The 25,374-nt window shown below is 47.7% G+C and overlaps 1 protein-coding gene across 2 annotated transcripts in view; it reads left to right on the plus strand.

Moving 5' to 3' along the window:
• Nucleotides 1-25,374, plus strand: part of AK1 (adenylate kinase 1) — a 77,801-nt gene that overhangs the window by 16,063 nt on the left and 36,364 nt on the right. The window contains exon 2 of one of the 2 annotated variants that reach the window (XM_069236952.1): nt 10,331-10,370. In XM_069236952.1, coding sequence (XP_069093053.1) covers nt 10,364-10,370 — 7 coding nt within the window. In that variant the 5' untranslated portion in view covers nt 10,331-10,363. Of the gene's footprint in view, nt 1-10,330; nt 10,371-25,026; nt 25,282-25,374 lie in introns of those variants that run through there. The other variant, XM_069236951.1, reaches the window with a different exon arrangement.

Below are 25,374 nucleotides of genomic sequence, written 5' to 3' on the forward strand. Positions count from 1 at the left end.
GCCTTTTCCACATAATTATGTGTTTGAAGTAGTTGCCACGTAAACCATTGTCTGCCGCATAATCAAAAAGTTGTTTCTACTCAAAGGAGCCTGAAGGTGGTAAAAACGCAGAGCGGGTGTCACTGGCCCTGGGCCAAGGGTGACTGGTCCCTTTTCTGTGGCTTCCTGCTGTACTTGGGTGCCAGGCTGGCACTGCGGGGTGACCCCTGTGCCCAGAGAGGCTGAACATACCTAAAAATTACAAGGTAATGAGGAAATACCAGCACAAACTGTGCCATGTTAACAGAGCTCTCAGTCTGAAAGACCTGAGGGGTAGCTCTGCTGTCACCCGGAAGGGTCACTGTAACTTGAGGGATAGCTCTGCTGTCAACCAGCAGGGTCTGTGTAACCTGAGGGATAGCCCTGCTGTCAGCCGGCAGGGTCTGTGTAACCTGAGGGATAGCTCTGCTGTCAGCCGGCAGGGTGTAACCTGGGGGACAGCTCTGCTGTCACCTGAGGGATAGCTCTACTGTCACCCGGCAGGATCTGTGTAATCTGAGGGGTAGCTCTGCTGTCACCCGGAAGGGTCTCTGTAACCTGAGGGATAGCTCTGCTGTCAGTGGGCTGACCCTGAAGGGTCTGTGTAATCTGAGAGACAGTTCTACTGTCAGAGGTCTGGGCCGGGAGGGTCTGTGTAACCTGAGAGACAGCTCTGCTGTCAGAGGTCTGAGTCTGGAAGATCTGTGTAACCTGAGGGATAGCTCTGCTGTCAGCAGGCAGGGTCTGTGTAACCTGAGGGATAGCTCTGCTGTCAGCTGGCAGGGTGTAACCTGAGGGATAGCTCTGCTGTCAGCCGGCAGAATCTGTGTAACCTGAGGGATAGCTCTGCTGTCAGTGGGCTGAGCCTGAAGGGTCTGTGTAATCTGAGAGACAGTTCTGCTGTCAGACGTCTGGGCCGGGAGGGTCTGTGTAACCTGAGAGACAGCTCTGCTGTCAGTGGTCTGAGTCTGTAAAATCTGTGTAACCTGAGGGATAGCTCTGCTGCCAGAAGTCTGGGCCGGGAGGGCCCTGTGTAACCTGAGAGATAGCTGTGCTGCCCAGGCCTGAGTGTGGGCCTCAGCCTCTAATGACGGAAGGCCCAAGCACTGCTGCTAGAAGCCAAGGGCCGATGCGTATCTCAATCCTTCTGAGGCAGCGCGACCAGCCCATGCTCTAGCGCCTCGAGGGTTTCCACCGACTCTGTAGTTGACTTGCACCTTCTGAGTTGTAGGGCTGGTTGTTTTCCTCCGCAGTGGTGGGGCCTCGGGGTCACCCCTCTTGAACCCGGCGCCGCCCCCACCCTGTTACTCAGTGTTACTGCCCCTTGCACGAGCGCTTGGTGTAACTGGTAGGTAGTTCATGCGCCTGAAGCCAGGGTGTGTTGTTGGTTTATAGCGCCTCAGCAGCTCCGGGTAATGTCCGCGCTGTTTAAGTATGCGTAAATACATGTGGGGGGGGGGGGGGCTGGGGGCGTGGGCGAAATGTCTCGTAATTCGCTTTTGGGAAATTTTGCAAAATCTCGGCAAAACACACATTTACGTGTAATTACAGAGCCCCCCCTCACCCCCCCTCATTTTGCGCCCCAGTTGGGCGCGGAAGGGCCGTCTTTGGCACAAGGTGCATTTACACACAGCGCTGTGAGCTCAGTGCATCACTTCACACTCGGCGAATTACGCTGCTTTACCTAAGAGGCGTAATCTCGGGAGTTTCCTAACCTGGCGCGGCCCTGTAATTAGGTAAATTACGCCAAAGTCATCTAGAAGTTACCCCGGGGTAGCGGAGAGAGGCCTCGGCTGGGGATACTCCGTGGTGACGGGAAGTGTGTGACCCCCCCCCTCGCACCCCCGGGGGGTGGGGGGGGGGGGGGACTCCTTGCCCCGCCCCCGGGCCTTGAATACACCCTCAGCAGCTGTCTCCCCGGGTATATATAGACGACGCTGCTGCTGAGTAAGGAGCCCTCGCGCTCCTTTAAGGTCAAAGGTTCGCATTGGGGAGGGGGGGGGGGCGTTCTGGCAGAAGGAACTATATATATATATATTATATATACCTTTTCTGCTTCCAGAGAGTTCTGTCGGCCGGTGGATGTAGTGTTGGGGGGGGGGGGGGGGGTAGGGAGGGCTCTTAGTCGTTCATCCAGAGCGCTCTAGGGGTTTGGGGTGCTGGGGGGTGGCGGGGCTAAGAGTTTACTTTTTAAGACCTAAAACTAAATTCATAAATACGTCTGAGCGCCAGTAATGTAATCGGTGCTCATGTAAAGCGCTGCGATACCTTCGGGTCGAGTTGGCGCTATATAAACCTGCAAGCACTAAAGTCCACTGTCATGAGTGGCCCCCACCGAGGGATGGGGGGGCACTGGAACATCACACCAGGGACACATACACTGACCAGCGCTGAGGTGGTGGCAGGGAGGGGCTGAGGGGCAGTAATCCCCACTTGGGGGAGAGGGCAAGGGGAGAGTAGACCCCTCGGGAGGGTGGACTGGGGGCGTAGGTAACCCCCTCAGGGTGAGGGGGACCGGGCAGGAGTAGACCCCTCAGGGGGAGGGAGGCTGGGGGGAGTAGACTCCACTGGGAGGGAGTTGGGGGGTAGTTGATCCCTCAGGGGGAGGAGGTCTGGGGGAGTATACCCCACTGGGAGGAGGGCTGGGGGGGGGGGCAGTTGACCCCTCAAGGGGAGGGGGTGGTTGGGGGGAGTAGACCCCACTGGGAGGGGAGCTGGGGGGGGGGGGGGGTAATTGACCTCTCAGGGGGATGGTGTCTGGGGGGAGTAGACCCCACTGGGAGGGGGGCTGGGGGGGGGTAGATCACCTCTCAAGGAGAGGGAGCTGGGGGGAGTAGACTCCACTGGCAGGGGGTGGGGGGGTAGTGGACCCATCATGGGGAGGGGTTCTGGGGGAGTAGACCCCACTGGGAGGGAGGGGTAGGTGACCTCTCAAGGGGAGGGGGTTGGGGGGAGTATACCCTACTGGTAGGGGGGCTGGGAGGGTAGTTGATCCCTCAGGGGGAGGAGGTCTGGGGAGTAGACCCCACCGGGAGGGGGGCTGGGGGTAGTTGACCCCTCAAGATGGGGCAGAAGAGGGCAGGAGTTTCCTGCAGCATCATACCTCTGCCCTTTAGAAACACCAAGGACCAAAGGTCAGAGGGCAGGAGGAGGGGCTGTGCTCAGAGCACGTGACCTGTAAAGCAGTTCTGGCACAAATGTTAATGCAACTCTTTAGAGAAGTGGTCTTCAAACTGGGGGGCGGGACCCCAGAGGGTGGCCTCAAGTGATAGGGGGGGGATGTTCTGGCCAAAAGAAGCATTACACAGATAACAGGGCTTTGTTTTAAGCGGAAACACCTTATTACATTTAAAAAAAGGTAACAGAACTTAACTACAATGTTTAAAGAGGTCCAGAGATAGTTAAACTTTGGCATCTTGATTAAATAACTGTGAAAAATTCTGAGAGGGGAGCAATGATTTTTATTGTTCAACTGAGGGGGCGCTTCATTACAAAGTTTGGAGACCACTGCCTTAGACTGCTATTTGGGACAGCTCGGTGAGAACTGGAAGTTTGATGTATGTCTCACTAGACGTCATCGCCTGCATCACTAATCTATCAACACGTTTCTGCCCCAGTGCTTCAGAAACCCAGGAGGCTTCATCAGGATATCTCATTTAATGAATACTGGGGTGGAGGGCAAAATAAGAGGGGTGCGGCCCATGGGAGGAGAGCCTGAGGGTCCCAGACTGTGAGTCACACTGCTGTGTAGATAGGACAGGATCTGAGGGTCTCAGACTGTGAGACAGACTCCTCTGTAGGGAGGACAGGGCAGCGTGTGTACTCAGGACACTGCCCTCCACAGGCTGGTGGTGGTACTGCCTGTGTGCACTATAGTGTGTGTGTGAAATCAGTACACTGCCCTCCAGAGGCTGCTGAGGGTACTGCCCGTGTGCACATTAGTGTGTGTGCGCTAAGGACACTGCCCTCAACAGACGCCTGAAGGTACTGCCCGTCTGCACTATAGTGTGTGTAAACTCAGGACACTGCCCTCCACAGGCTGCTCGTGGTACTGCCCGTGTGTACTGTAGTGTGTGTGTGTACTCAGGACACTGCCCTCCACAGGCTGCTCGTGGTACTGCCCGTGTGTACTGTAGTGTGTGTGTGTACTCAGGACACTGCCCTCCACAGGCTGCTGGAGGTATTGCCCTTGTGCACATTAGTGTGTGTGTACTCAGGACACTGCCCTCCACAGGCTGGTGATGGTACTGCCCGTGTGTACTGTAGTGTGTGTGTGTACTCAGGACACTGCCCTCCACAGGCTGCTGGTGGTACTGCCCGTGTGTACTGTAGTGTGTGTGTACTCAAGACACTGCCCTCCACAGGCTGCTGGTGGTACTGCCCTTGCGCACTATAGTGTGTGTGCACTCAGGACACTGCCCTCCACAGGCTGCTGGTGGTACTGCTCTTGCACACTATAGTGTGTGTGTACTCAGGACACTGCCCTCCACAGGCTGCTCGTGGTACTGCCCGTGTGTACTGTAGTGTGTGTGTGTACTCAGGACACTGCCCTCCACAGGCTGCTGGTGGAACTGCCCTTGCACACTATAGTGTGTGTGTACTCAGGACACTGCCCTCCACAGGCTGCTCGTGGTACTGCCCGTGTGTACTGTGGTGTGTGTGTACTCAGGACACTGCCCTCCACAGGCTGCTGGTGGTGCTGCCCTTGCACACTATAGTGTGTGCGTACTCAGGACACTGCCCTCCACAGGCTGCTGGTGGTACTGCCCTTGCACACTATAGTGTGTGTGTACTCAGGACACTGCCCTCCACAGGCTGCTGGTGGTACTGCCCGTGTGTACTGTAGTGTGTGTGTGTACTCAGGACACTGCCCTCCACAGGCTGCTGGTGGTACTGCCCTTGTGCACATTAGTGTGTGTGTACTCAGGACACTGCCCTCCACAGGCTGCTCGTGGTACTGCCCGTGTGTACTGTGGTGTGTGTGTACTCAGGACACTGCCCTCCACAGGCTGCTGGTGGTACTGCCCTTGCACACTATAGTGTGTGCGTACTCAGGACACTGCCCTCCACAGGCTGCTGGTGGTACTGCCCTTGCACACTATAGTGTGTGTGTACTCAGGACACTGCCCTCCACAGGCTGCTGGTGGTACTGCCCGTGTGTACTGTAGTGTGTGTGTGTACTCAGGACACTGCCCTCCACAGGCTGCTCCTGGTACTGCCCTTGTGCACATTAGTGTGTGCGTACTCAGGACACTGCCCTCCACAGGCTGCTCGTGGTACTGCCCGTGTGTACTATAGTGTGTGCGTACTCAGGACACTGCCCTCCACAGGCTGCTGGTGGTACTGCCCGTGCGTACTGTAGTGTGTGTGTGTACTCAGGACACTGCCCTCCACAGGCTGCTGGTGGTACTGCCCGTGTGTACTATAGTGTGTGCGCACTCAGGACACTGCCCTCCACAGGCTGCTGGTGGTACTGCCCGTGTGTACTGTGGTGTGTGTGTACTCAGGACACTGCCCTCCACAGGCTGCTGGTGGTACTGCCCTTGCACACTATAGTGTGTGCGTACTCAGGACACTGCCCTCCACAGGCTGCTGGTGGTACTGCCCTTGCACACTATAGTGTGTGTGTACTCAGGACACTGCCCTCCACAGGCTGCTGGTGGTACTGCCCGTGTGTACTGTAGTGTGTGTGTGTGTACTCAGGACACTGCCCTCCACAGGCTGCTGGTGGTACTGCCCTTGTGCACATTAGTGTGTGTGTACTCAGGACACTGCCCTCCACAGGGTGCTCATGGTACTGCCCGTGTGTACTGTGGTGTGTGTGTACTCAGGACACTGCCCTCCACAGGCTGCTGGTGGTACTGCCCTTGCACACTATAGTGTGTGCGTACTCAGGACACTGCCCTCCACAGGCTGCTGGTGGTACTGCCCTTGCACACTATAGTGTGTGTGTACTCAGGACACTGCCCTCCACAGGCTGCTGGTGGTACTGCCCGTGTGTACTGTAGTGTGTGTGTGTACTCAGGACACTGCCCTCCACAGGCTGCTCCTGGTACTGCCCTTGTGCACATTAGTATGTGCGTACTCAGGACACTGCCCTCCACAGGCTGGTGGTGGTACTGCCCTTGTGCACATTAGTGTGTGTGTACTCAGGACACTGCCCTCCACAGGCTGCTGGTGGTACTGCCCGTGTGTACTATAGTGTGTGCGTACTCAGGACACTGCCCTCCACAGGCTGCTGGTGGTACTGCCCTTGCACACTATAGTGTGTGTGTACTCAGGACACTGCCCTCCACAGGCTGCTGGTGGTACTGCCCTTGCACACTATAGTGTGTGTGCACCTCAGGGATACACCCCCTGCCTAGAACAGGTGCAGCACCTCAGGGACACACCTTCCTCCCTGCCCATGTCTCCTGCTGGCTGCTCTTCCTCCCCAGGTACTCTCTCCCTGCCCAGGCCCCCAATGTCATAATAGTGGAAGTAGGTACCGCCAGCCTGTTGGCAGTAATACCTCCGCTATACCACCGACCGCCGGATCGTAATGACCTCCTTAGTCTTCTGCCTCAAGCATTTGCTGCGAGCAGAAGGCACGCATGGAGGAGGAAGAGAACAACGAAAAGCGTCACAGCGGGAGAAAGCAGAGAGCTGCCAGAGTGAGCTGAGGGGCAGGGAGTGGCTGTAAATGGATTGAGGAGGCTCGAGATGGCCTCAGGATTCCGCCTTCCCACATTTAACTGCAGCAGCCGCGTGTCTAAGAGGAGGGGTTTGGGCACCGGCACCTTTTTACAAATTAAGCACTGCATCAGCGCCCCCTACAGATGGTGCTATAGGAGACCCAGGGTCACCACTGGCTAGAAGCGCGCCTGTGTCCCTTAGGCGCTACAAGATATCATCATAGGCGACCACCCCTGTGTCCTTTAGGAGCTACAAGATGTCGTCACAGCCGGCCCCCTGTGTCACCATTGGCTAGAAGCGCCCGTGTCCCTTAGGTGCTACAAGATGCCGTCGTATGTGACCGCCTTGTTCACCTCACCATAAGCAAGAAGCGCCCCCTCTGTCCTTTAGGCGCTACAAGGTGTCAGCATAGGGCAGTGGAAGCCTCGTGTCACCAGAAGCACTGTGACGTCATGCTTCTATATGGGAACAGGGCCCTGAATGTCATCATTTGAAACACTCCCTTATGTTGCTAAAGGCGAAAGTTGATGTGGCCTGATGTCGCTATATTCACTACAAGTGAAAGGTGCCCGTGTGTCACTACAGGACAAAGGAGTCTGTGTTTCACTATGGGTGAAAGGTGTCCGTGTTTCACTACAGGTGAAAGGTGTCCGCGTTTCACTACAGGTGGAAGGTGATCTTGTTAAACTATAGGTGAAAGGGGCGAGTGTTTCACTACAGGTGAACGGTGTCTGTGTTTCACTACAGGTGAAAGGTGTCTGTGTTTCACTACAGGTGGAAGGGCTCTGTGTTTCCCTATAGCTGAAAGGTGTCTTTGTTTCACTACAGGTGAACGGTGTCTGTGTTTCACTACAGGTGAACGGTGTCTGTGTTTCACTACAGGTGAAAGGTGTCTGTGTTTCACTACAGGTGGAAGGGCTCTGTGTTTCCCTATAGCTGAAAGGTGTCTGTGTTTCACTACAGGTGAACGGTGTCCGTGTTTCACTACAGGTGAAAGGGCTCTGTGTTTCCCTATAGCTGAAAGGTGTCTGTGTTTCACTACAGGTGAAAAGTTTCCATGTTTCGTGTTTCTGTTTCACTATAGGTGGAAGGTGTCAATGTTTCACTACAGGTGAAAGGTATAAGTGTTTCACTATAGCTGAAAGGTCTCCGTGTTTCACTACAGGTGAAAGGTGTCCGTGTTTTGCTATAGGTGAAAGGTGTCCATGTTTCACTACAGGTGGAAGGTGATCTTGTTTAATGATAGGTGAAAGGTGTCCATGTTTTACTATAAGTGGAAGGTGATATTGTTTAACTATAGCTGAACGGGCGAGTGTTTCACTATAGGTGAAAAGTGTCTGTTTCACTACAGGTGAACAGTGTCCGTGTTTCACTACAGGTGGAAGGTGATCTTGTTTAACTATAGGTGAAAGAGGCCCGTGTTTCACTATGGGTGGAAAGGTTCTGTGTTTCACTACAGCTGAATCGTGGCTTTGTTTCACTATAGGTGAAAGGTGTTCATGTTTTACTATAGGTGAAAGATGTCCATGTTTCACTATAGCTGAAAGGTGTCCATGTTTCACTATAGGTGAAAGGGATCCTTATTTCATTATAGGTGAAAGGTGTCCATGTTTCACTATAGGTGAAAGGGATCTATATTTCACTATAGGTGAAAGGTGTCCATGTTTCAGTATAGCTGAAAGGTCTCTGTGTTTCACTACAGCTGAATTGTGGCCTTGTTTCACTAAGGTGAACAGTACCCGTGCTTCACTATAGGTGAAAGGTGTCCGTATTTCACTATAGGTGAAAGGTATCCATGTTACACTACAGGTGAAAGGTGTCCATGTTTCACTGTAGGTGAAAGGAATCCATGTTACACTACAGGTGAAAGTTGTCCATGTTTCACTATAGGTGAAAGGTCTCTGTGTTTCACTACAGCTGAATCGTGGCCTTGTTTTACTATAGGTGAAAGGTAACCGTGCCTCACTACAGGTGAAAGGTGTTTGTATTTCAATATAGTTGAAAGGTGTCCATGTTTCACTATAACTGAAAGGTATCCATGTTTCACTATAGTTGAAATGTGTCCATGTTTCACTATGGGTGAAAGGTGTTTGTATTTCACTATAGTTGAAAGGTGTCCATGTTTCACTATAACTGAAAGGTATCCATGTTTCACTATAGTTGAAATGCGTCCATGTTTCACTATGGGTGAAAGGTGTTTGTATTTCACTATAGTTGAAAGGTGTCCATGTTTCACTATAACTGAAAGGTGTCCATGTTTCACTATAGTTGAAATGTGTCCATGTTTCACTATGGGTGAAAGGTGTTTGTATTTCACTATAGCTGAAAGATGTCCATGTTTCACTACAGGTGAAAGGTGACCATGTTTCACTACAGGTGAAACGTGTCCATGTTTCACTACAGGTGAAAGGTGTCCATGTTTCACTATAGGTGAAAGTTGCCCATATTTCACTATAGGTGAAAGGTGTCCATGTTTCACTACAGGTGAAAGGTGTCCATGTTTGATTATAGGTGAAAGGGACCCATATTTCACTATAGGTGGAAGGTGTCCATGTTACACTATAGGTGAAAGGTGTTTGTATTTCACTATAGGTGAAAGGTGTCCATGTTTCACTATAGGTGAAAGTTGTTTGTATTTCACTATAGGTGAAAGGTGTCCATATTTCACCGTAGGTGAAAGGTGCCCATATTTCAATATAGGTGAAAGGTGTCCATGTTTCACTATAGGTGGAAGGTATTTGTATTTCACTATTGTTGAAAGGTGTCCATGTTTCACTATAAGTGAAAGTTGTTTGTATTTCACTATAGTTGAGAGGTATCCATGTTTCACTACAGGGGAACGGGATCCGTATTTCACTATAGGTGAAAGGTGTCCATGTTTCAGTATAGGTGAAAGGTACCCGTGCTTCACTATAGGTGAAAGGTGTCCGCATTTCACTATAGGTGAAAGGTATCCATGTTACACTACAGGTGAAAGGTGTCCATGTTTCACCATAGGTGAAAGGTATCCATGTTTCACTACAGGTGAAAGGTGTCCATGTTTCACTATAGGTGAAAGTGGTTTGCATTTCACTATAGTTGAAAGGTGTCCATGTTTCACTATAGGTGAAAGGTATCCATGTTACACTACAGGTGGAAGGTGTCCATGTTTCACTACAGGTGAAAGGTGTCCATGTTTCACTACAGGTGAAAAGTGTCCATGTTTCACTATAGGTGAAAGGTGTCCATGTTTCACTATCGGTGAAAGGTATCTGTGCTTTGCACAGGGGAGAAGTGGCCTTGGTTTGGTAAATACAAATTGCTGCATTGTGGTGCTGATGGTGAGTGTCCTGCTATAGGGGAACAGCTGCTGGGTGTCACTATAGGGGCTGTCTGGGGCAGCACTGGGTAGGGACAGGCCTGAAGATGAGGCTGACAAGGGATGGGGGCAGGAGGCTCTGGGTGTCTGGACTGGAGCCTTCAGGGTCAGGGTGCGGACCCTGAGAAGAGCCAGTGGGTGTAGTCATTGCCAGAGCCACAAGGATGAGAAGTGAGCGGCCGAGATTTGCGTTTAAAGCGCCAAGAAGCCACATATGGCGAGTGAGTGCTCTACAAGTCCAAAGAACAGGACATTAATCAGACTTGTGTTTTCTTACAGATAGAAGAAGGGACTTCAGCTCGTCTTGACAACATGGCAGGTAAGTTCTTGCCTTCATTATTTGCATCAGTCATGAAGCATCTGATGCCACAAGCCCTCCACCCCCTCATAAAAAGGTCTAATCTTCGTTAAGTTGAAGTCTGCCAGACTGCGCTGCTGGTTGCAAAGACCTTGGGACATGCTGAAAGCTTCCCTGAATGCATTACTCCCATTGCTTACCAATGGCTTTGGGTTTGTAACTCGCATTTGCTTGCTTTCTATCAGCTGGCTTTATTTGTTTGTCGTTTGAGGCTGTCCAACATGTCTTTGACCCTCGCATGGAGCATAGCCTGTTTACCACCTCTCTGTTTGGCTTCTTGTATTCTTCCATGAGTACTCACTTTTAGAGAACTCTTTCTTTCTCGTGAGACACTCCTTGAGAGTGCCTGTGTTTTCAGCTGTCTCCCGTGTATGCCAGTTCAAGAGCAGCTGCTGCAGCTCAATGGTTTGTAATAAACATACTGTATTTCTTTGAAAAGTTTTCCTGCATCCTGTGTGCCAAGAACTTCCCCTTTCCTTGGAGAATTTTCTTTCTGCATGTCTGATTCTTCTTATCTCTGGGACCACCACCTCCACGCCCAGGCATGCCTGACAATGCTGGGGTTCAGAAGGCAAAAGAGACACAAGGAGCCCTTTAAATATTGTTGTTATCTTGACACATTTGTTGTGCCTTCAGAGCCAGAGGTCAGATGTCAGGCTGTGTCTTCTGACAGATTGCTGCTGTTCTCTTACAATTGAGGCTGGTGTTCACCTTTCTCTGGGTGCAAAATGAGAGGATTTGGTGAAGTGAACTCTGCACAGTCTGGAGGGTGCAGGGAGGGTAAAAGCAAAGGCTGCAGGATGTCACTCGCCCCACCACACACCACAATGCATGTACCTGTCAGTGAGCTCCTCACATATTTCATGATATACTCTCAGTTTGGACAGCACAGATGAAGTGTTTTGTGTTATTCTGAAGTGTGGAGAAAACAAAGATATTAATAGGAATAAAATGAATGAATTGACTTCTAATGCTCCAAAGAAACCTTTGCTGGAGCCTGGTTTCCACAGGTTATGATGCGTGCGGTGCAGGTGTGATCAGTGATACTCTGGGTCTCCGAACATGGAGGGCTCGTTTCAGTGGTAAATGTGCTGTCTGTGACGACAGTGGGTACCACACCTCGCTGCGGTAATGTGTTTGTGACAGTGTGCTCCAAAGTGTACCTCCAGCCACACACTACTCCCTTATTACTCGCCGCTGAATACTTCTGCTACACTTGTGCTTTGTGTCACACGTCACAGCCCTTGTGACTTCAGTGATGTTACAATAATGGCAGACCCCCCGGCAGCACCACTGACGTCCACCGATTGCGAAATGTCCCATGCGCAAGAGGCCTTCTTGGCACTCAACTTTTCAAACACCCACTAGCAACGCACTGTCATTTAAATAACATTTACTCAAATACCTGGACAGCACTTCTTAGCCATTACTTCAGTATTAAGCGCGCTTATTTCAGTATTAAGCGAGCACTTCTCAGCGATTACTTCAGTATTAAGCGAGCACTTCTCAGTGATTACTTCAGTATTGAGCGAGCACTTCTCAGTAATTACTTCAGTATTATGCATGATTACTTCAGTATTAAGCAAGCAATTCTCAGTGATAACTTCAGTATTAATCGAGGACTTCTCAGTGATTACTTTAGTATTTAGTGAGCACTTCTCAGCGATTACTTAAGTATTAAGCGATCACTTCTCAGCGATTACTTCAGTATTAAGCGAGAACTTCTCAGCCAATACTTCAGTATTAAACGTGATTACTTCAGTATTAAGTCAGCACTTCTCAGCGATTACTTCAGTAATAAGCGAGCACTCCTCAGTGATTACTTCAGTACTGAGCACGATTACTTCAGTATTAATCAAGGACTTCTCAGTGATTACTTCAGTATTTAGTGAGCACTTCTCAGCGATTACTTCAGTACTAAGCCAGCACTTCTCAGCGATAACTTCAGTATTAAGTGAGGACTTCTCAGTGATTACTTCAGTATTAAGCAAGCACTTCTCAGCGATAACTTCAGTATTAAGCGCAATTACTTCAGTATTAAGCGAGCAATTCTCAGCCATTACTTCAGTACTAAGCGAGTACCTCTCAGCCATTACTTCAGTATTAAGCGAGCACTTCTCAGTGATGACTTCAGTATTGAGCGAGCACTTCTCAGCGATTACTTCAGTATTAAACAAGCACTTCTCAGCGATTACTTCAGTATTAAGCGCAATTAGATCAGTATTAAGCACTTCCCAGTGATTACTTCAGTATTAAACGGGCACTTCTCAGTGATTACTTCAGTATTAAGCGCAATTAGTTCAGTATTAGGCAAGCACTTCTCATCGATTAGTTCAGATTTAAGCAAGCACTTCTCAGTGATTACTTCAGTATTAAACAAGCACTTCTCAGTGATCACTTCAGTATTAGGTTCAATTAGTTCAGTATTTAGCGAGCACTTCTTAGTGATTACTTCAGTATTAAGCGCAATTAGTTAAGTATTAAGGAAGCACTTCTCAGCGATTACTTCAGTATTAAGCGAGCACTTCTCAGCGATTGCTTCAGTATTAAGCGAGCACTTCTCATCGATTACTTCAGTATTGAGCGAGCACTTCTCAGTGATTACTTCAGTATTAAGCGCAATTACTTCAGTATTAAGCGAGCACTTCTCAGTGATTACTTCAGTATTAAGCAAGCACTTCTCAGTGATTACTTCAGTATTAAGCAAGGACTTCTCAGCAATTACTTCAGTATTAAGCAAGCACTTCTCAGCGATTACTTCAGTATTAAGCCAGCACTTATCAGCCATTACTTCAGTATTAAGCCAGCACTTCTCAGTGATTACTTCTGTATTAAGCTAGCACTTCTCAGCCATTACTTCAGTATTAAGCGAGAACTTCTCAGTGATTACTTCAGTATTAAGCTAGCACTTCTCAGCCATTACTTCAGTATTAAGCGAGCACTTCTCAGTGATTACTTCAGTATTAAGATAGCACTTCTCAGTCATTACTTCAGTATTAAGCGAGCACTTCTCAGTGATTACTTCAGTATTATGCACGATTACTTCAGTATTAAGCGAGCACTTCTCAGTGATAACTCCAGTATTAATCGAGGACTTCTCAGTGATTACTTCAGTATTTAGTGAGCACTTCTCAGCGATTACTTAAGTATTAAGCGATCACTTCTCAGCGATTACTTCAGTATTAAGCGCAATTACTTCAGTATTAAGCGAGCACTTCTCAGCCAATACTTCAGTATTAAGCGCGATTACTTCAGTATTAAGTCAGCACTTCTCAGCGATTACTTCAGTATTAAGCGAGCACTCCTCAGTGATTACTTCAGTACTGAGCACGATTACTTCAGTATTAAGCAAGGACTTCTCAGTGATTACTTCAGTATTTAGTGAGCACTTTTCAGAGATTACTTCAGTATTAAGCCAGCACTTCTCAGCGATTACTTCAGTATTAAGCGAGCACTTCTCAGCAATTACTTCAGTATTAAGCAATCACTTCTCAGCGATAACTTCAGTATTAAGCGAGGACTTCTCAGCGATTACTTCAGTATTAAGCGAGCACTTCTCAGCGTTAACTTCAGTATTAAGTGAGGACTTCTCAGTGATTACTTCAGTATTTAGCGAGCACTTCCCAGCGATTACTTCAGTATTAAGTGAGCACTTCTCAGCGATTACTTCAGTATTAAGCGAAGACTTCTCAGCGATTACTTCAGTTTTAAACGAGCACTTCTCAGCTATTACTTCAGTATTAAGCAAGCACTTCTCAGTGATTACTTCAGTATTAAGCGCAATTACTTCAGTATTAAGCGAGCACTTCTCAGCCATTACTTCAGTACTAAGCGAGCACCTCTCAGCCATTACTTCAGTATTAAGCAAGCACTTCTCAGTGATTACTTCACTGTTGAGCGAGCACTTCTCAGCCATTACTTCAGTATTAAGCGCGATTAGTTCAGTATTAAGCACTTCCCAGTGATTACTTCAGTATTAAACAAGCACTTCTCAGTGATTACTTCATTATTAAGCGCAATTGGTTCAGTATTAGGCAAGCACTTCTCATCGATTAGTTCAGATTTAAGCAAGCACTTCTCAGTGATTACTTCAGTATTAAACAAGCACTTCTCAGTGATCACTTCAGTATTAGGTGCAATTAGTTCAGTATTTAGCGAGCACTTCTCAGTGATTACTTCAGTATTAAGCGTAATTACTTAAGTATTAAGGAAGCACTTCTCAGCGATTACTTCAGTATTTAGCGAGCACTTCTCAGTGATTACTTCAGTATTAAGCGCGATTACTTCAGTATTAAGTCAGCACTTCTCAGCGATTACTTCAGTATTAAGCGAGCACTCCTCAGTGATTACTTCAGTACTGAGCACGATTACTTCAATATTAAGCGAGCACTTCTCAGCGATTACTTCAGTATTAAATGAGCACTTCTCAGCGATTACTTCAGTATTAAGTGAGCACTTCTCAGTGATTACTTCAGTATTAAGCGTGATTACATTAGTATTAAGCGAGCACTTCTCAGTGATTACTTCAGTATTAAGCGAGCACTTCTCAGTGATTACTTCAGTATTAAGCGCAATTAGTTAAGTATTAAGGAAGCACTTCTCAGTGGTTACTTCAGTATTAATCGTGATTATTTCAGTATTAAGCAAGCACTTCTCAGTGACTACTTCAGTATTAAGCAAGCACTTCTCAGTGATTACTTCAGTATTAAGCAAGGACTTCTCAGCAATTACTTAAGTATTAAGCGAGCACTTCTCAGCGATTACTTCAGTATTAAGCCAGCACTTCTCAGCGATTACTTCAGTATTAAGCCAGCACTTCTCAGCGATTACTTCAGTATTAAGCCAGCACTTATCAGTGATTACTTCAGTATTAAGCAAGATTACTTTAGTATTAAGCGAGCACTTCTCAGCAATTACTTCAGAACTAAGTGATTACTTCAGTATTAAGCGAGCACTTCTCAGCGATTACTTCAGTATTAAACGAGCACTTCTCAGCGATTACTTCAGTATTAAGTGAGCACTTCTCAGTGATTACTTCAGTATTAAGCGTGATTACTTCAGTATTAAACGAGCACTTCTCAGCCATTACTTCAATATTAAGCGTGATTACTTCAATATTAAGCGAGCACTCCTCAGCCATTTCTTCAGTATTAAGCGAGCACTTCTCAGCGATTACTTCAGTATTAAACAAGCACTTCTCAGTGATTACTTCAGTATTAAGTGCGATTAGTTCATTATTAAGCAAGCACTTTTCAGTGATTACTTCAGTATTAAGCAAGCACTTCTCAGCCATTACTTCAGTATTAAGCGTGATTACTTCAGTATTAAGCAAGCACTTTTCAGTGATTACTTCAGAATTAAGTGAGCACTTCTCAGCCATTACTTCAGTATTAAGCGTGATTACTTCAGTATTAAGCAAGCACTTCTCAGTGATTACTTCAGTATTAAGCGAGCACTTCTCAGCAATTACTTCAGTATTAAGCGCAATTAGTTCAGTATTAGGCAAGCACTTCTCATCGATTAGTTCAGTATTAAACGAGCACTTCTCAGCGATTACTTCAGTATTAAGTGAGCACTTCTCAGTGATTACTTTAGTATTAAGCGTGATTACTTCAGAATTAAGCGAGCACTTCTCAGCGATTACTTCAGTATTAAGCGAGCACTTCTCAGTGATTACTTCAGTATTAAGCTAGCACTTCTCAGCCATTACTTCAGTATTAAGCGAGCACTTCTCAGTGATTACTTCAGTATTAAGCTAGCACTTCTCAGCCATTACTTCAGTATTAAGCGTGATTACTTCAGTATTAAGCGAGCACTTCTCAGCCATTAGTTCAGTATTAAGTGTGATTACTTCAGTATTAAGCGAGCACTTCTCAGTGATTACTTCAGTATTAAGCGAGCACTTCTCAGCGATTACTTCAGTATTAAACAAGCACTTCTCAGTGATTACTTCATTATTAAGCGCAATTAGTTCAGTATTAGGCAAGCACTTCTCATCGATTAGTTCAGATTTAAGCAAGCACTTCTCAGTGATTACTTCAGTATTAAACAAGCACTTCTCAGTGATTACTTCAGTATTAAGCGAGCACTCCTCGGGGATTACTTCAGTACTGAGCATGATTACTTCAATATTAAGCGAGCACTTCTCAGCGATTACTTCAGTATTAAATGAGCACTTCTCAGCGATTACTTCAGTATTAAGTGAGCACTTCTCAGTGATTACTTCAGTATTAAGCGTGATTACATTAGTATTAAGCGAGCACTTCTCAGTGATTACTTCAGTATTAAGCGAGCACTTCTCAGTGATTACTTCAGTATTAAGCGCAATTAGTTAAGTATTAAGGAAGCACTTCTCAGTGGTTACTTCAGTATTAATCGTGATTATTTCAGTATTAAGCAAGCACTTCTCAGTGACTACTTCAGTATTAAGCAAGCACTTCTCAGTGATTACTTCAGTATTAAGCAAGGACTTCTCAGCAATTACTTCAGTATTAAGCGAGCACTTCTCAGCGATTACTTCAGTATTAAGCCAGCACTTCTCAGCGATTACTTCAGTATTAAGCCAGCATTTCTTGGTGATTACTTCAGTATTAAGCGAGCACTTATCAGTGATTACTTCAGTATTAAGCAAGATTACTTTAGTATTAAGCGAGCACTTCTCAGCAATTACTTCAGAACTAAGCGATTACTTCAGTATTAAGCGAGCACTTCTCAGCGATTACTTCAGTATTAAACGAGCACTTCTCAGCGATTACTTCAGTATTAAGTGAGCACTTCTCAGTGATTACTTCAGTATTAAGCGTGATTACTTCAGTATTAAACGAGCACTTCTCAGCCATTACTTCAATATTAAGCGTGATTACTTCAATATTAAGCGAGCACTCCTCAGCCATTTCTTCAGTATTAAGCGAGCACTTCTCAGCGATTACTTCAGTATTAAACAAGCACTTCTCAGTGATTACTTCAGTATTAAGTGCGATTAGTTCATTATTAAGCAAGCACTTTTCAGTGATTACTTCAGTATTAAGCAAGCACTTCTCAGCCATTACTTCAGTATTAAGCGTGATTACTTCAGTATTAAGCAAGCACTTCTCAGTGATTACTTCAGTATTAAGTGAGCACTTCTCAGCCATTACTTCAGTATTAAGCGAGCACTTCTCAGCCATTACTTCAGTATTAAGCGATTACTTCAATATTAAGCGAGTACTTCTCAGCGATTACTTCAGTATTAAGCGAGTACTTCTCAGCGATTACTTCAGTATTAAACGAGCACTTCTCAGCGATTACTTCAGTATTAAGTGAGCACTTCTCAGTGATTACTTCAGTATTAAGCGTGATTACTTCAGAATTAAGCGAGCACTTCTCAGCGATTACTTCAGTATTAAGCGAGCACTTCTCAGTGATTACTTCAGTATTAAGCTAGCACTTCTCAGCCATTACTTCTGTATTAAGCGAGCAGTTCTCAGTGATTACTTTAGTATTAAGCTAGCACTTCTCAGCCATTACTTCAGTATTAAGCGTGATTACTTCAGTATTAAGCGAGCACTTCTCAGCCATTAGTTCAGTATTAAGCGTGATTACTTCAGAATTAAGCGAGCACTTCTCAGCGATTACTTCAGTATTAAGCGAGCACTTCTCAGTGATTACTTCAGTATTAAGCTAGCACTTCTCAGCCATTACTTCTGTATTAAGCGAGCAGTTCTCAGTGATTACTTTAGTATTAAGCTAGCACTTCTCAGCCATTACTTCAGTATTAAGCGTGATTACTTCAGTATTAAGCGAGCACTTCTCAGCCATTAGTTCAGTATTAAGCGTGATTACTTCAGTATTAAGCGAGCACTTCTCAGTGATTACTTCAGTATTAAGCGAGCACTTCTCAGCGATTACTTCAGTATTAAACAAGCACTTCTCAGTGATTACTTCATTATTAAGCGCAATTAGTTCAGTATTAGGCAAGCACTTCTCATCGATTAGTTCAGATTTAAGCAAGCACTTCTCAGTGATTACTTCAGTATTAAACAAGCACTTCTCAGTGATTACTTCAGTATTAAGCGAGCACTCCTCGGGGATTACTTCAGTACTGAGCATGATTACTTCAATATTAAGCGAGCACTTCTCAGCGATTACTTCAGTATTAAATGAGCACTTCTCAGCGATTACTTCAGTATTAAGTGAGCACTTCTCAGTGATTACTTCAGTATTAAGCGTGATTACATTAGTATTAAGCGAGCACTTCTCAGTGATTACTTCAGTATTAAGCGAGCACTTCTCAGTGATTACTTCAGTATTAAGCGCAATTAGTTAAGTATTAAGGAAGCACTTCTCAGTGGTTACTTCAGTATTAATCGTGATTATTTCAGTATTAAGCAAGCACTTCTCAGTGACTACTTCAGTATTAAGCAAGCACTTCTCAGTGATTACTTCAGTATTAAGCAAGGACTTCTCAGCAATTACTTCAGTATTAAGCGAGCACTTCTCAGCGATTACTTCAGTATTAAGCCAGCACTTCTCAGCGATTACTTCAGTATTAAGCCAGCATTTCTTGGTGATTACTTCAGTATTAAGCGAGCACTTATCAGTGATTACTTCAGTATTAAGCAAGATTACTTTAGTATTAAGCGAGCACTTCTCAGCAATTACTTCAGAACTAAGCGATTACTTCAGTATTAAGCGAGCACTTCTCAGCGATTACTTCAGTATTAAACGAGCACTTCTCAGCGATTACTTCAGTATTAAGTGAGCACTTCTCAGTGATTACTTCAGTATTAAGCGTGATTACTTCAGTATTAAACGAGCACTTCTCAGCCATTACTTCAATATTAAGCGTGATTACTTCAATATTAAGCGAGCACTCCTCAGCCATTTCTTCAGTATTAAGCGAGCACTTCTCAGCGATTACTTCAGTATTAAACAAGCACTTCTCAGTGATTACTTCAGTATTAAGTGCGATTAGTTCATTATTAAGCAAGCACTTTTCAGTGATTACTTCAGTATTAAGCAAGCACTTCTCAGCCATTACTTCAGTATTAAGCGTGATTACTTCAGTATTAAGCAAGCACTTCTCAGTGATTACTTCAGTATTAAGTGAGCACTTCTCAGCCATTACTTCAGTATTAAGCGAGCACTTCTCAGCCATTACTTCAGTATTAAGCGATTACTTCAATATTAAGCGAGTACTTCTCAGCGATTACTTCAGTATTAAGCGAGTACTTCTCAGCGATTACTTCAGTATTAAACGAGCACTTCTCAGCGATTACTTCAGTATTAAGTGAGCACTTCTCAGTGATTACTTCAGTATTAAGCGTGATTACTTCAGAATTAAGCGAGCACTTCTCAGCGATTACTTCAGTATTAAGCGAGCACTTCTCAGTGATTACTTCAGTATTAAGCTAGCACTTCTCAGCCATTACTTCTGTATTAAGCGAGCAGTTCTCAGTGATTACTTTAGTATTAAGCTAGCACTTCTCAGCCATTACTTCAGTATTAAGCGTGATTACTTCAGTATTAAGCGAGCACTTCTCAGCCATTAGTTCAGTATTAAGCGTGATTACTTCAGAATTAAGCGAGCACTTCTCAGCGATTACTTCAGTATTAAGCGAGCACTTCTCAGTGATTACTTCAGTATTAAGCTAGCACTTCTCAGCCATTACTTCTGTATTAAGCGAGCAGTTCTCAGTGATTACTTTAGTATTAAGCTAGCACTTCTCAGCCATTACTTCAGTATTAAGCGTGATTACTTCAGTATTAAGCGAGCACTTCTCAGCCATTAGTTCAGTATTAAGCGTGATTACTTCAGTATTAAGCGAGCACTTCTCAGTGATTACTTCAGTATTAAGCGAGCACTTCTCAGCGATTACTTCAGTATTAAACAAGCACTTCTCAGTGATTACTTCAGTATTAAGTGCGATTAGTTCAGTATTAAGCAAGCACTTCTCAGTGATTACTTCAGTATTAAACGAGCACTTCTCACTGATTACTTCAGTATTAAGCTAAATTAGTGCAGTATTAGGCAGGCACTTCTCAGCGATTAGTTCAGTATTAAGCAAGCACTTCTCAGTGATTACTTCAGTATTAAACAAGCACTTCTCAGTGATTACTTCAGTATTAAGCGCAATTAGTGCAGTACTAAGCGAGCACTTCTTAGTGATTACTTCAGTATTAAGCGAGCACTTCTCAGCGATTACTTCAGTATTAAGCGAGCACTTCTCAGTGATTACTTCAGTATTAAGCACGATTACTTCAGTATTAAGCAAGCACTTCTCAGTGATTACGTCAGTATTTAGTGAGGACTTCTCAGTGATTACTTCAGTATTAAGCGAGCACTTCTCAGCGATGACTTCAGTATTAGGCGAGCACTTCTCAGCGATTACTTCAGTATGAAGCGAGGACTTCTCGGTGATTACTTCAGTATTAAGCGAGCACTTCTCAGTGATTACTTCAGTATTAAGCGAGCACTTCTCAGCGATTACTTCAGTATGAAGCAAGCACTTCTCAGCGATTACTTCAGTATTAAGCAAGGACTTCTCGGTGATTACTTCAGTATTAAGCGAGCACTTCTCAGTGATTACTTCAGTATTAAGCGCGATTCCTTCAGTATTAAGTGAGCACTCCTCAGGGATTATTTTAGTATTAAGCGAGCACTTCTCAGTGATTACTTCAGTATTAAGCGTTAACACAAAAGTGCTGATAAATTCTAGTCTTCATCAATGAAGCATATTGTATTGTGTTATAACATATTGTAATACACAACAAAGAATATAGTATTGTAATACACAATGAAGGACATGGTATAGTAATACAATATACAGTGAAGCATACAGTATTGTAATATAATGCAGGGATGCACATGGTATTGTCATACACAATGAGGCATATGCTATTGTAATACAATGCAGGGAAGCATACAGTATTGTAATACACAACGAAGTATAAAGTATTGTAATACAGGAAAGCATACAGTATTGTAATACACAACGAAGTATAAAGTATTGTAATACAGGAAAGCATACAGTATTGTAATACACAACGAAGTATAAAGTATTGTAATACAGGGAAGCATACGGTATTGTATACAGTACAGGGAAGCATACGGTATTGTAATACACAACGAAGCATACAGTATTGTAACACAATACAGGGAAGCATACGGTATTGTAATACACAATGAGGTACATGGTATTGTAATATAACACAGTGACGCGTACAAAGATTGCTGTATTACCAGGTGTAATTTACATCTGGACGAAGAGTCATAAGGGATGCTAAAGGGAGCCTCTGAAACTAGTGCAGGGACACATTCCGAGGACAAGAAGACAGAGCGATGTGAGCAGAAGTGTGTGCACCGACCTCACAACCAAACATCAGAAGAACCATCCAGCACGCCCCCTTCACCAGCAACACTCTGCAAGGCTTGACAAATGGGGGTCCTTTGTCAGTGAATGTTTATAGCACTTGGGCCATATGTATGAACACATTTTCCCATAGACACAGAATGGATAAAACCCTTCGCTACATCTGCCCCTGGTGCCTAATGTTTACAGATCAGAGACCAGAGGGATGGGGGTGTGTGAGCCCTGAGCTTCTGTTTCATGCCAGTCATTAATGACCTTTCTTCCTTTGCACACTTGACTTGTGGAGAGGCTCATCCGGGGGGGGAATAGACAGAGGATGACATTGTAGAGTACAATACAGAATTTTCAAATCTGTGCCTCTTCCACAGGGTGGGGGCAGAACTTAGAGGGCAGAATGGAGTGAAACCCTCAAAGTAACTCCAGCATTCGCAGTCTACACGCCCATCTTACATTCAGCTCTTCCCTGACCCCCACCCTTAGCCACACCACTGACCATACTTTTGGGCCCCTGGGAAAATGTTTGTGAGTACCCATGGTGCAACATCACTAAAAACCATTGGCAAAGCCAATAAGTCTCAAAGGCAAGACCTATTGACTTCGCCAATTCTTGTTTTCCTTGCTCTCTGGTTTCTCTAGATTCTGTCAGGTCACATTCTACTCAGGACTCCTTCACCAACTCTACTACTTTTCAACACCTCCTTTGTCTCTCTCATCACACAGGGCACAAGTCAGACACCAGGGAACCACAGAGAGGTGCACATCTCCTCCTCCAGACACCAGGGAACCACAGAGAGGTGCACATCTCCTCCTACAGACACCAGGGGACCACAGAGAGGTGCACATCTCCTCCTACAGACACCAGGGGACCACACATCAACAGCAGACATAAGGGGGAACTACAGGGGCTGCACATCTACTGCAGATACCAGGGAGACCCACAGCAGGTGCTCATCTCCTCCTCCAGACACCAGGGAATCCCACAGGAAGTGCAAATCTCTTCCTCCAGACACCAGGGAGACCCACAGGGGGTGCTCGTCTCCTCCTCCAGACACCAGGGGACCCCACAGCAGGTTCTCATCTCCTCCTAAGACACCAGGGAGACCCACGGGGGCGCACGTCTACTGCAGACACCAAGGAGACCCACAGGGGGTGCACATCTCCTCCTCCAGACACCAGGGAGATCCACAGGGGGTGCTCGTCTCCTCCTCCAGACACCAAGGAAGACCAATAGGAGGTGCTTATCTCCTCCTCAAACACCAGGGAAGCCCACAGGAGGTGCTCATCTCCTCCTCCACACACCAGGGGACCACAGCAGGAGCTCATCTCCTCCTCCAGACACCAGGGAATCCCACAGGAAGTGCAAATCTCTTCCTCCAGACACCAGGGAGACCCACAGGGGGTGCTCGTCTCCTCCTCCAGACACCAGGGGACCCCACAGCAGGTTCTCATCTCCTCCTAAGACACCAGGGAGACCCACGGGGGCGCACGTCTACTGCAGACACCAAGGAGACCCACAGGGGGTGCACATCTCCTCCTCCAGACACCAGGGAGATCCACAGGGGGTGCTCGTCTCCTCCTCCAGACACCAAGGAAGACCAATAGGAGGTGCTCATCTCCTCCTCCAGACACCAGGGAATCCCACAGGTGGTGCTCATCTCCTCCCCAGACACCAGGGAGAGCTACGGGGGGCGCACGTCTACTGCAGACACCAGGAGACCCCCGGGAGGTGCCCATCTCAGGGACACCCACATGTCTACTGCAGATACCGGGGACCCAGGGGGGGGCGCACGGCTCATCCCTACCCCCGGCCCACACCTCTGCCCCAGACACCATGCCTCCCTACTGTGTCACGCTGATATCTGGGTCACTCTCAGATCCCCCAGGCCCGCACCCCCACACCTCCCTGTCTGAGTTTATCTGGGCGGTTGGGGTGTCTGGCGGCTCCTCCTGACGCTGGGGTGACCCTGAGGAGTGGCCAGCGGGGGCTGTGGGTGGCACAAGGTGTCCTTCTGATTGGCTGTGGCTCATCCCTCTCATGGCCAAGCCTCTAGTGACGTCAGAGGGACCACGGCTGCCATGGAGCCCCCCATCAGCCATCACTGAGGGGTCGGGGGGCACGTCCTCCCTGAAGGAGCCGGGTAGGAGCTACTTGTCCGGGCTGGTACCCGACGGCCTGTGCCGGGTGCCCAGGGCAGGCTCGGTGCACCCCGGCTAGAGAACGAGTGTTGGGGCGCCCCTGAGCCCAGCGCACCCCTCCCTGTCCCGCACAGGGTGTGATTAGAGGGGGCCCGGGGTGGTTTGTGGGGGCAGTGATGGGCAGGACTGGGCTCAGGGATGGGTGATGGGCAGGGCTGGGTCAGTGATGGGCAGGGCTGGGCCCAGGGACGGGTGATGGGCAGGGATGGGCGCAGGGATGGGTGATGGGCAGGGCTGGGTCGGTGATGGGCAGGGCTGGGCCCAGGGACGGGTGATGGGCAGGGATGGGCGCAGGGATGGGTGATGGGCAGGGCTGGGTCGGTGATGGGCAGGGCTGGGCCAGTCGGTGATGGGCAGGGCTGGGCCCAGGGACGGGTGATGGGCACGGCCGGGCGCAGGCGGGGGTGATGGGCTGGGCCAGTCGGTGATGGGCAGGGCTGGGTCCAGTGATGGGCACGGCTGGGCCCAGGGACGGGTGATGGGCAGGGCTGGGCGCAGGGATGGGTGATGGGCAGGGCTGGGTCGGTGATGGGCAGGGCTGGGGCGCAGGGACGGGTGATGGGCTGGGCCCAGCGATGGGTGATGGGCAGGGCTGGGCCAGTCAGTGATGGGCAGGGCTGGGGCCAGTGATAGGCAGGGCTGGGCCCAGGGACGGGTAATGGGCAGGGCTGGGCCAGTCAGTGATGGGCAGGGCTGGGCCCAGGGACGGGTAATGGGCAGGGCTGGGCCAGTCGGTGATGGGCAGGACTGGGGCCAGTGATGGGCAGGGCTGGGCCCAGGGACGGGTAATAGGCAGGGCTGGGCCAGTCGGTGATGGGCAGGGCTGGGGCCAGTGATGGGCAGGGCTGGGCCCAGGGACGGGTAATGGGCAGGGCTGGGCCAGTCGGTGATGGGCAGGGCTGGGGCCAGTGATGGGCAGGGCTGGGCCCAGGGACGGGTAATGGGCAGGGCTGGGCCAGTCGGTGATGGGCAGGACTGGGGCCAGTCGGTGATGGGCAGGACTGGGGCCAGTGATGGGCAGGGCTGCCTCACAACCGTCTCCATGGCAACGGCTGGGCGGCACTGACCACAAGGCTCCCATTAGACAGACTGGAGGGAGGGAGGGACACCAGAAACAGGCAGCACAGACCACCCTGTGACCCTTGGCACAACCTGGCATCAGCACCCCCGGGGCAGGGAACCAGGACAGAGCCGGGATCACACCAGAGGGGACCCCAAGACCACCACGGCCACTGCCAAAGCGGAGCCCACCCCGGCCATGGGGCCCGGCTGCACCTCCATGAGGAACACCAAGGACCCCACCCGGGACTATGAGCAACGAGCAGGTACCCCGGGGGGAGGGCTGGAGGGCACCGGGGAATCCTGTACTGGGGAGCAGGGCACAAACTCTTGGGGACCTTACTGACACCTAAACTAGG

The sequence above is a fragment of the Pleurodeles waltl genome, chromosome 6 (genome assembly GCF_031143425.1).
Source record: "Pleurodeles waltl isolate 20211129_DDA chromosome 6, aPleWal1.hap1.20221129, whole genome shotgun sequence".
NCBI classification, from domain to species: domain Eukaryota; kingdom Metazoa; phylum Chordata; class Amphibia; order Caudata; family Salamandridae; genus Pleurodeles; species Pleurodeles waltl.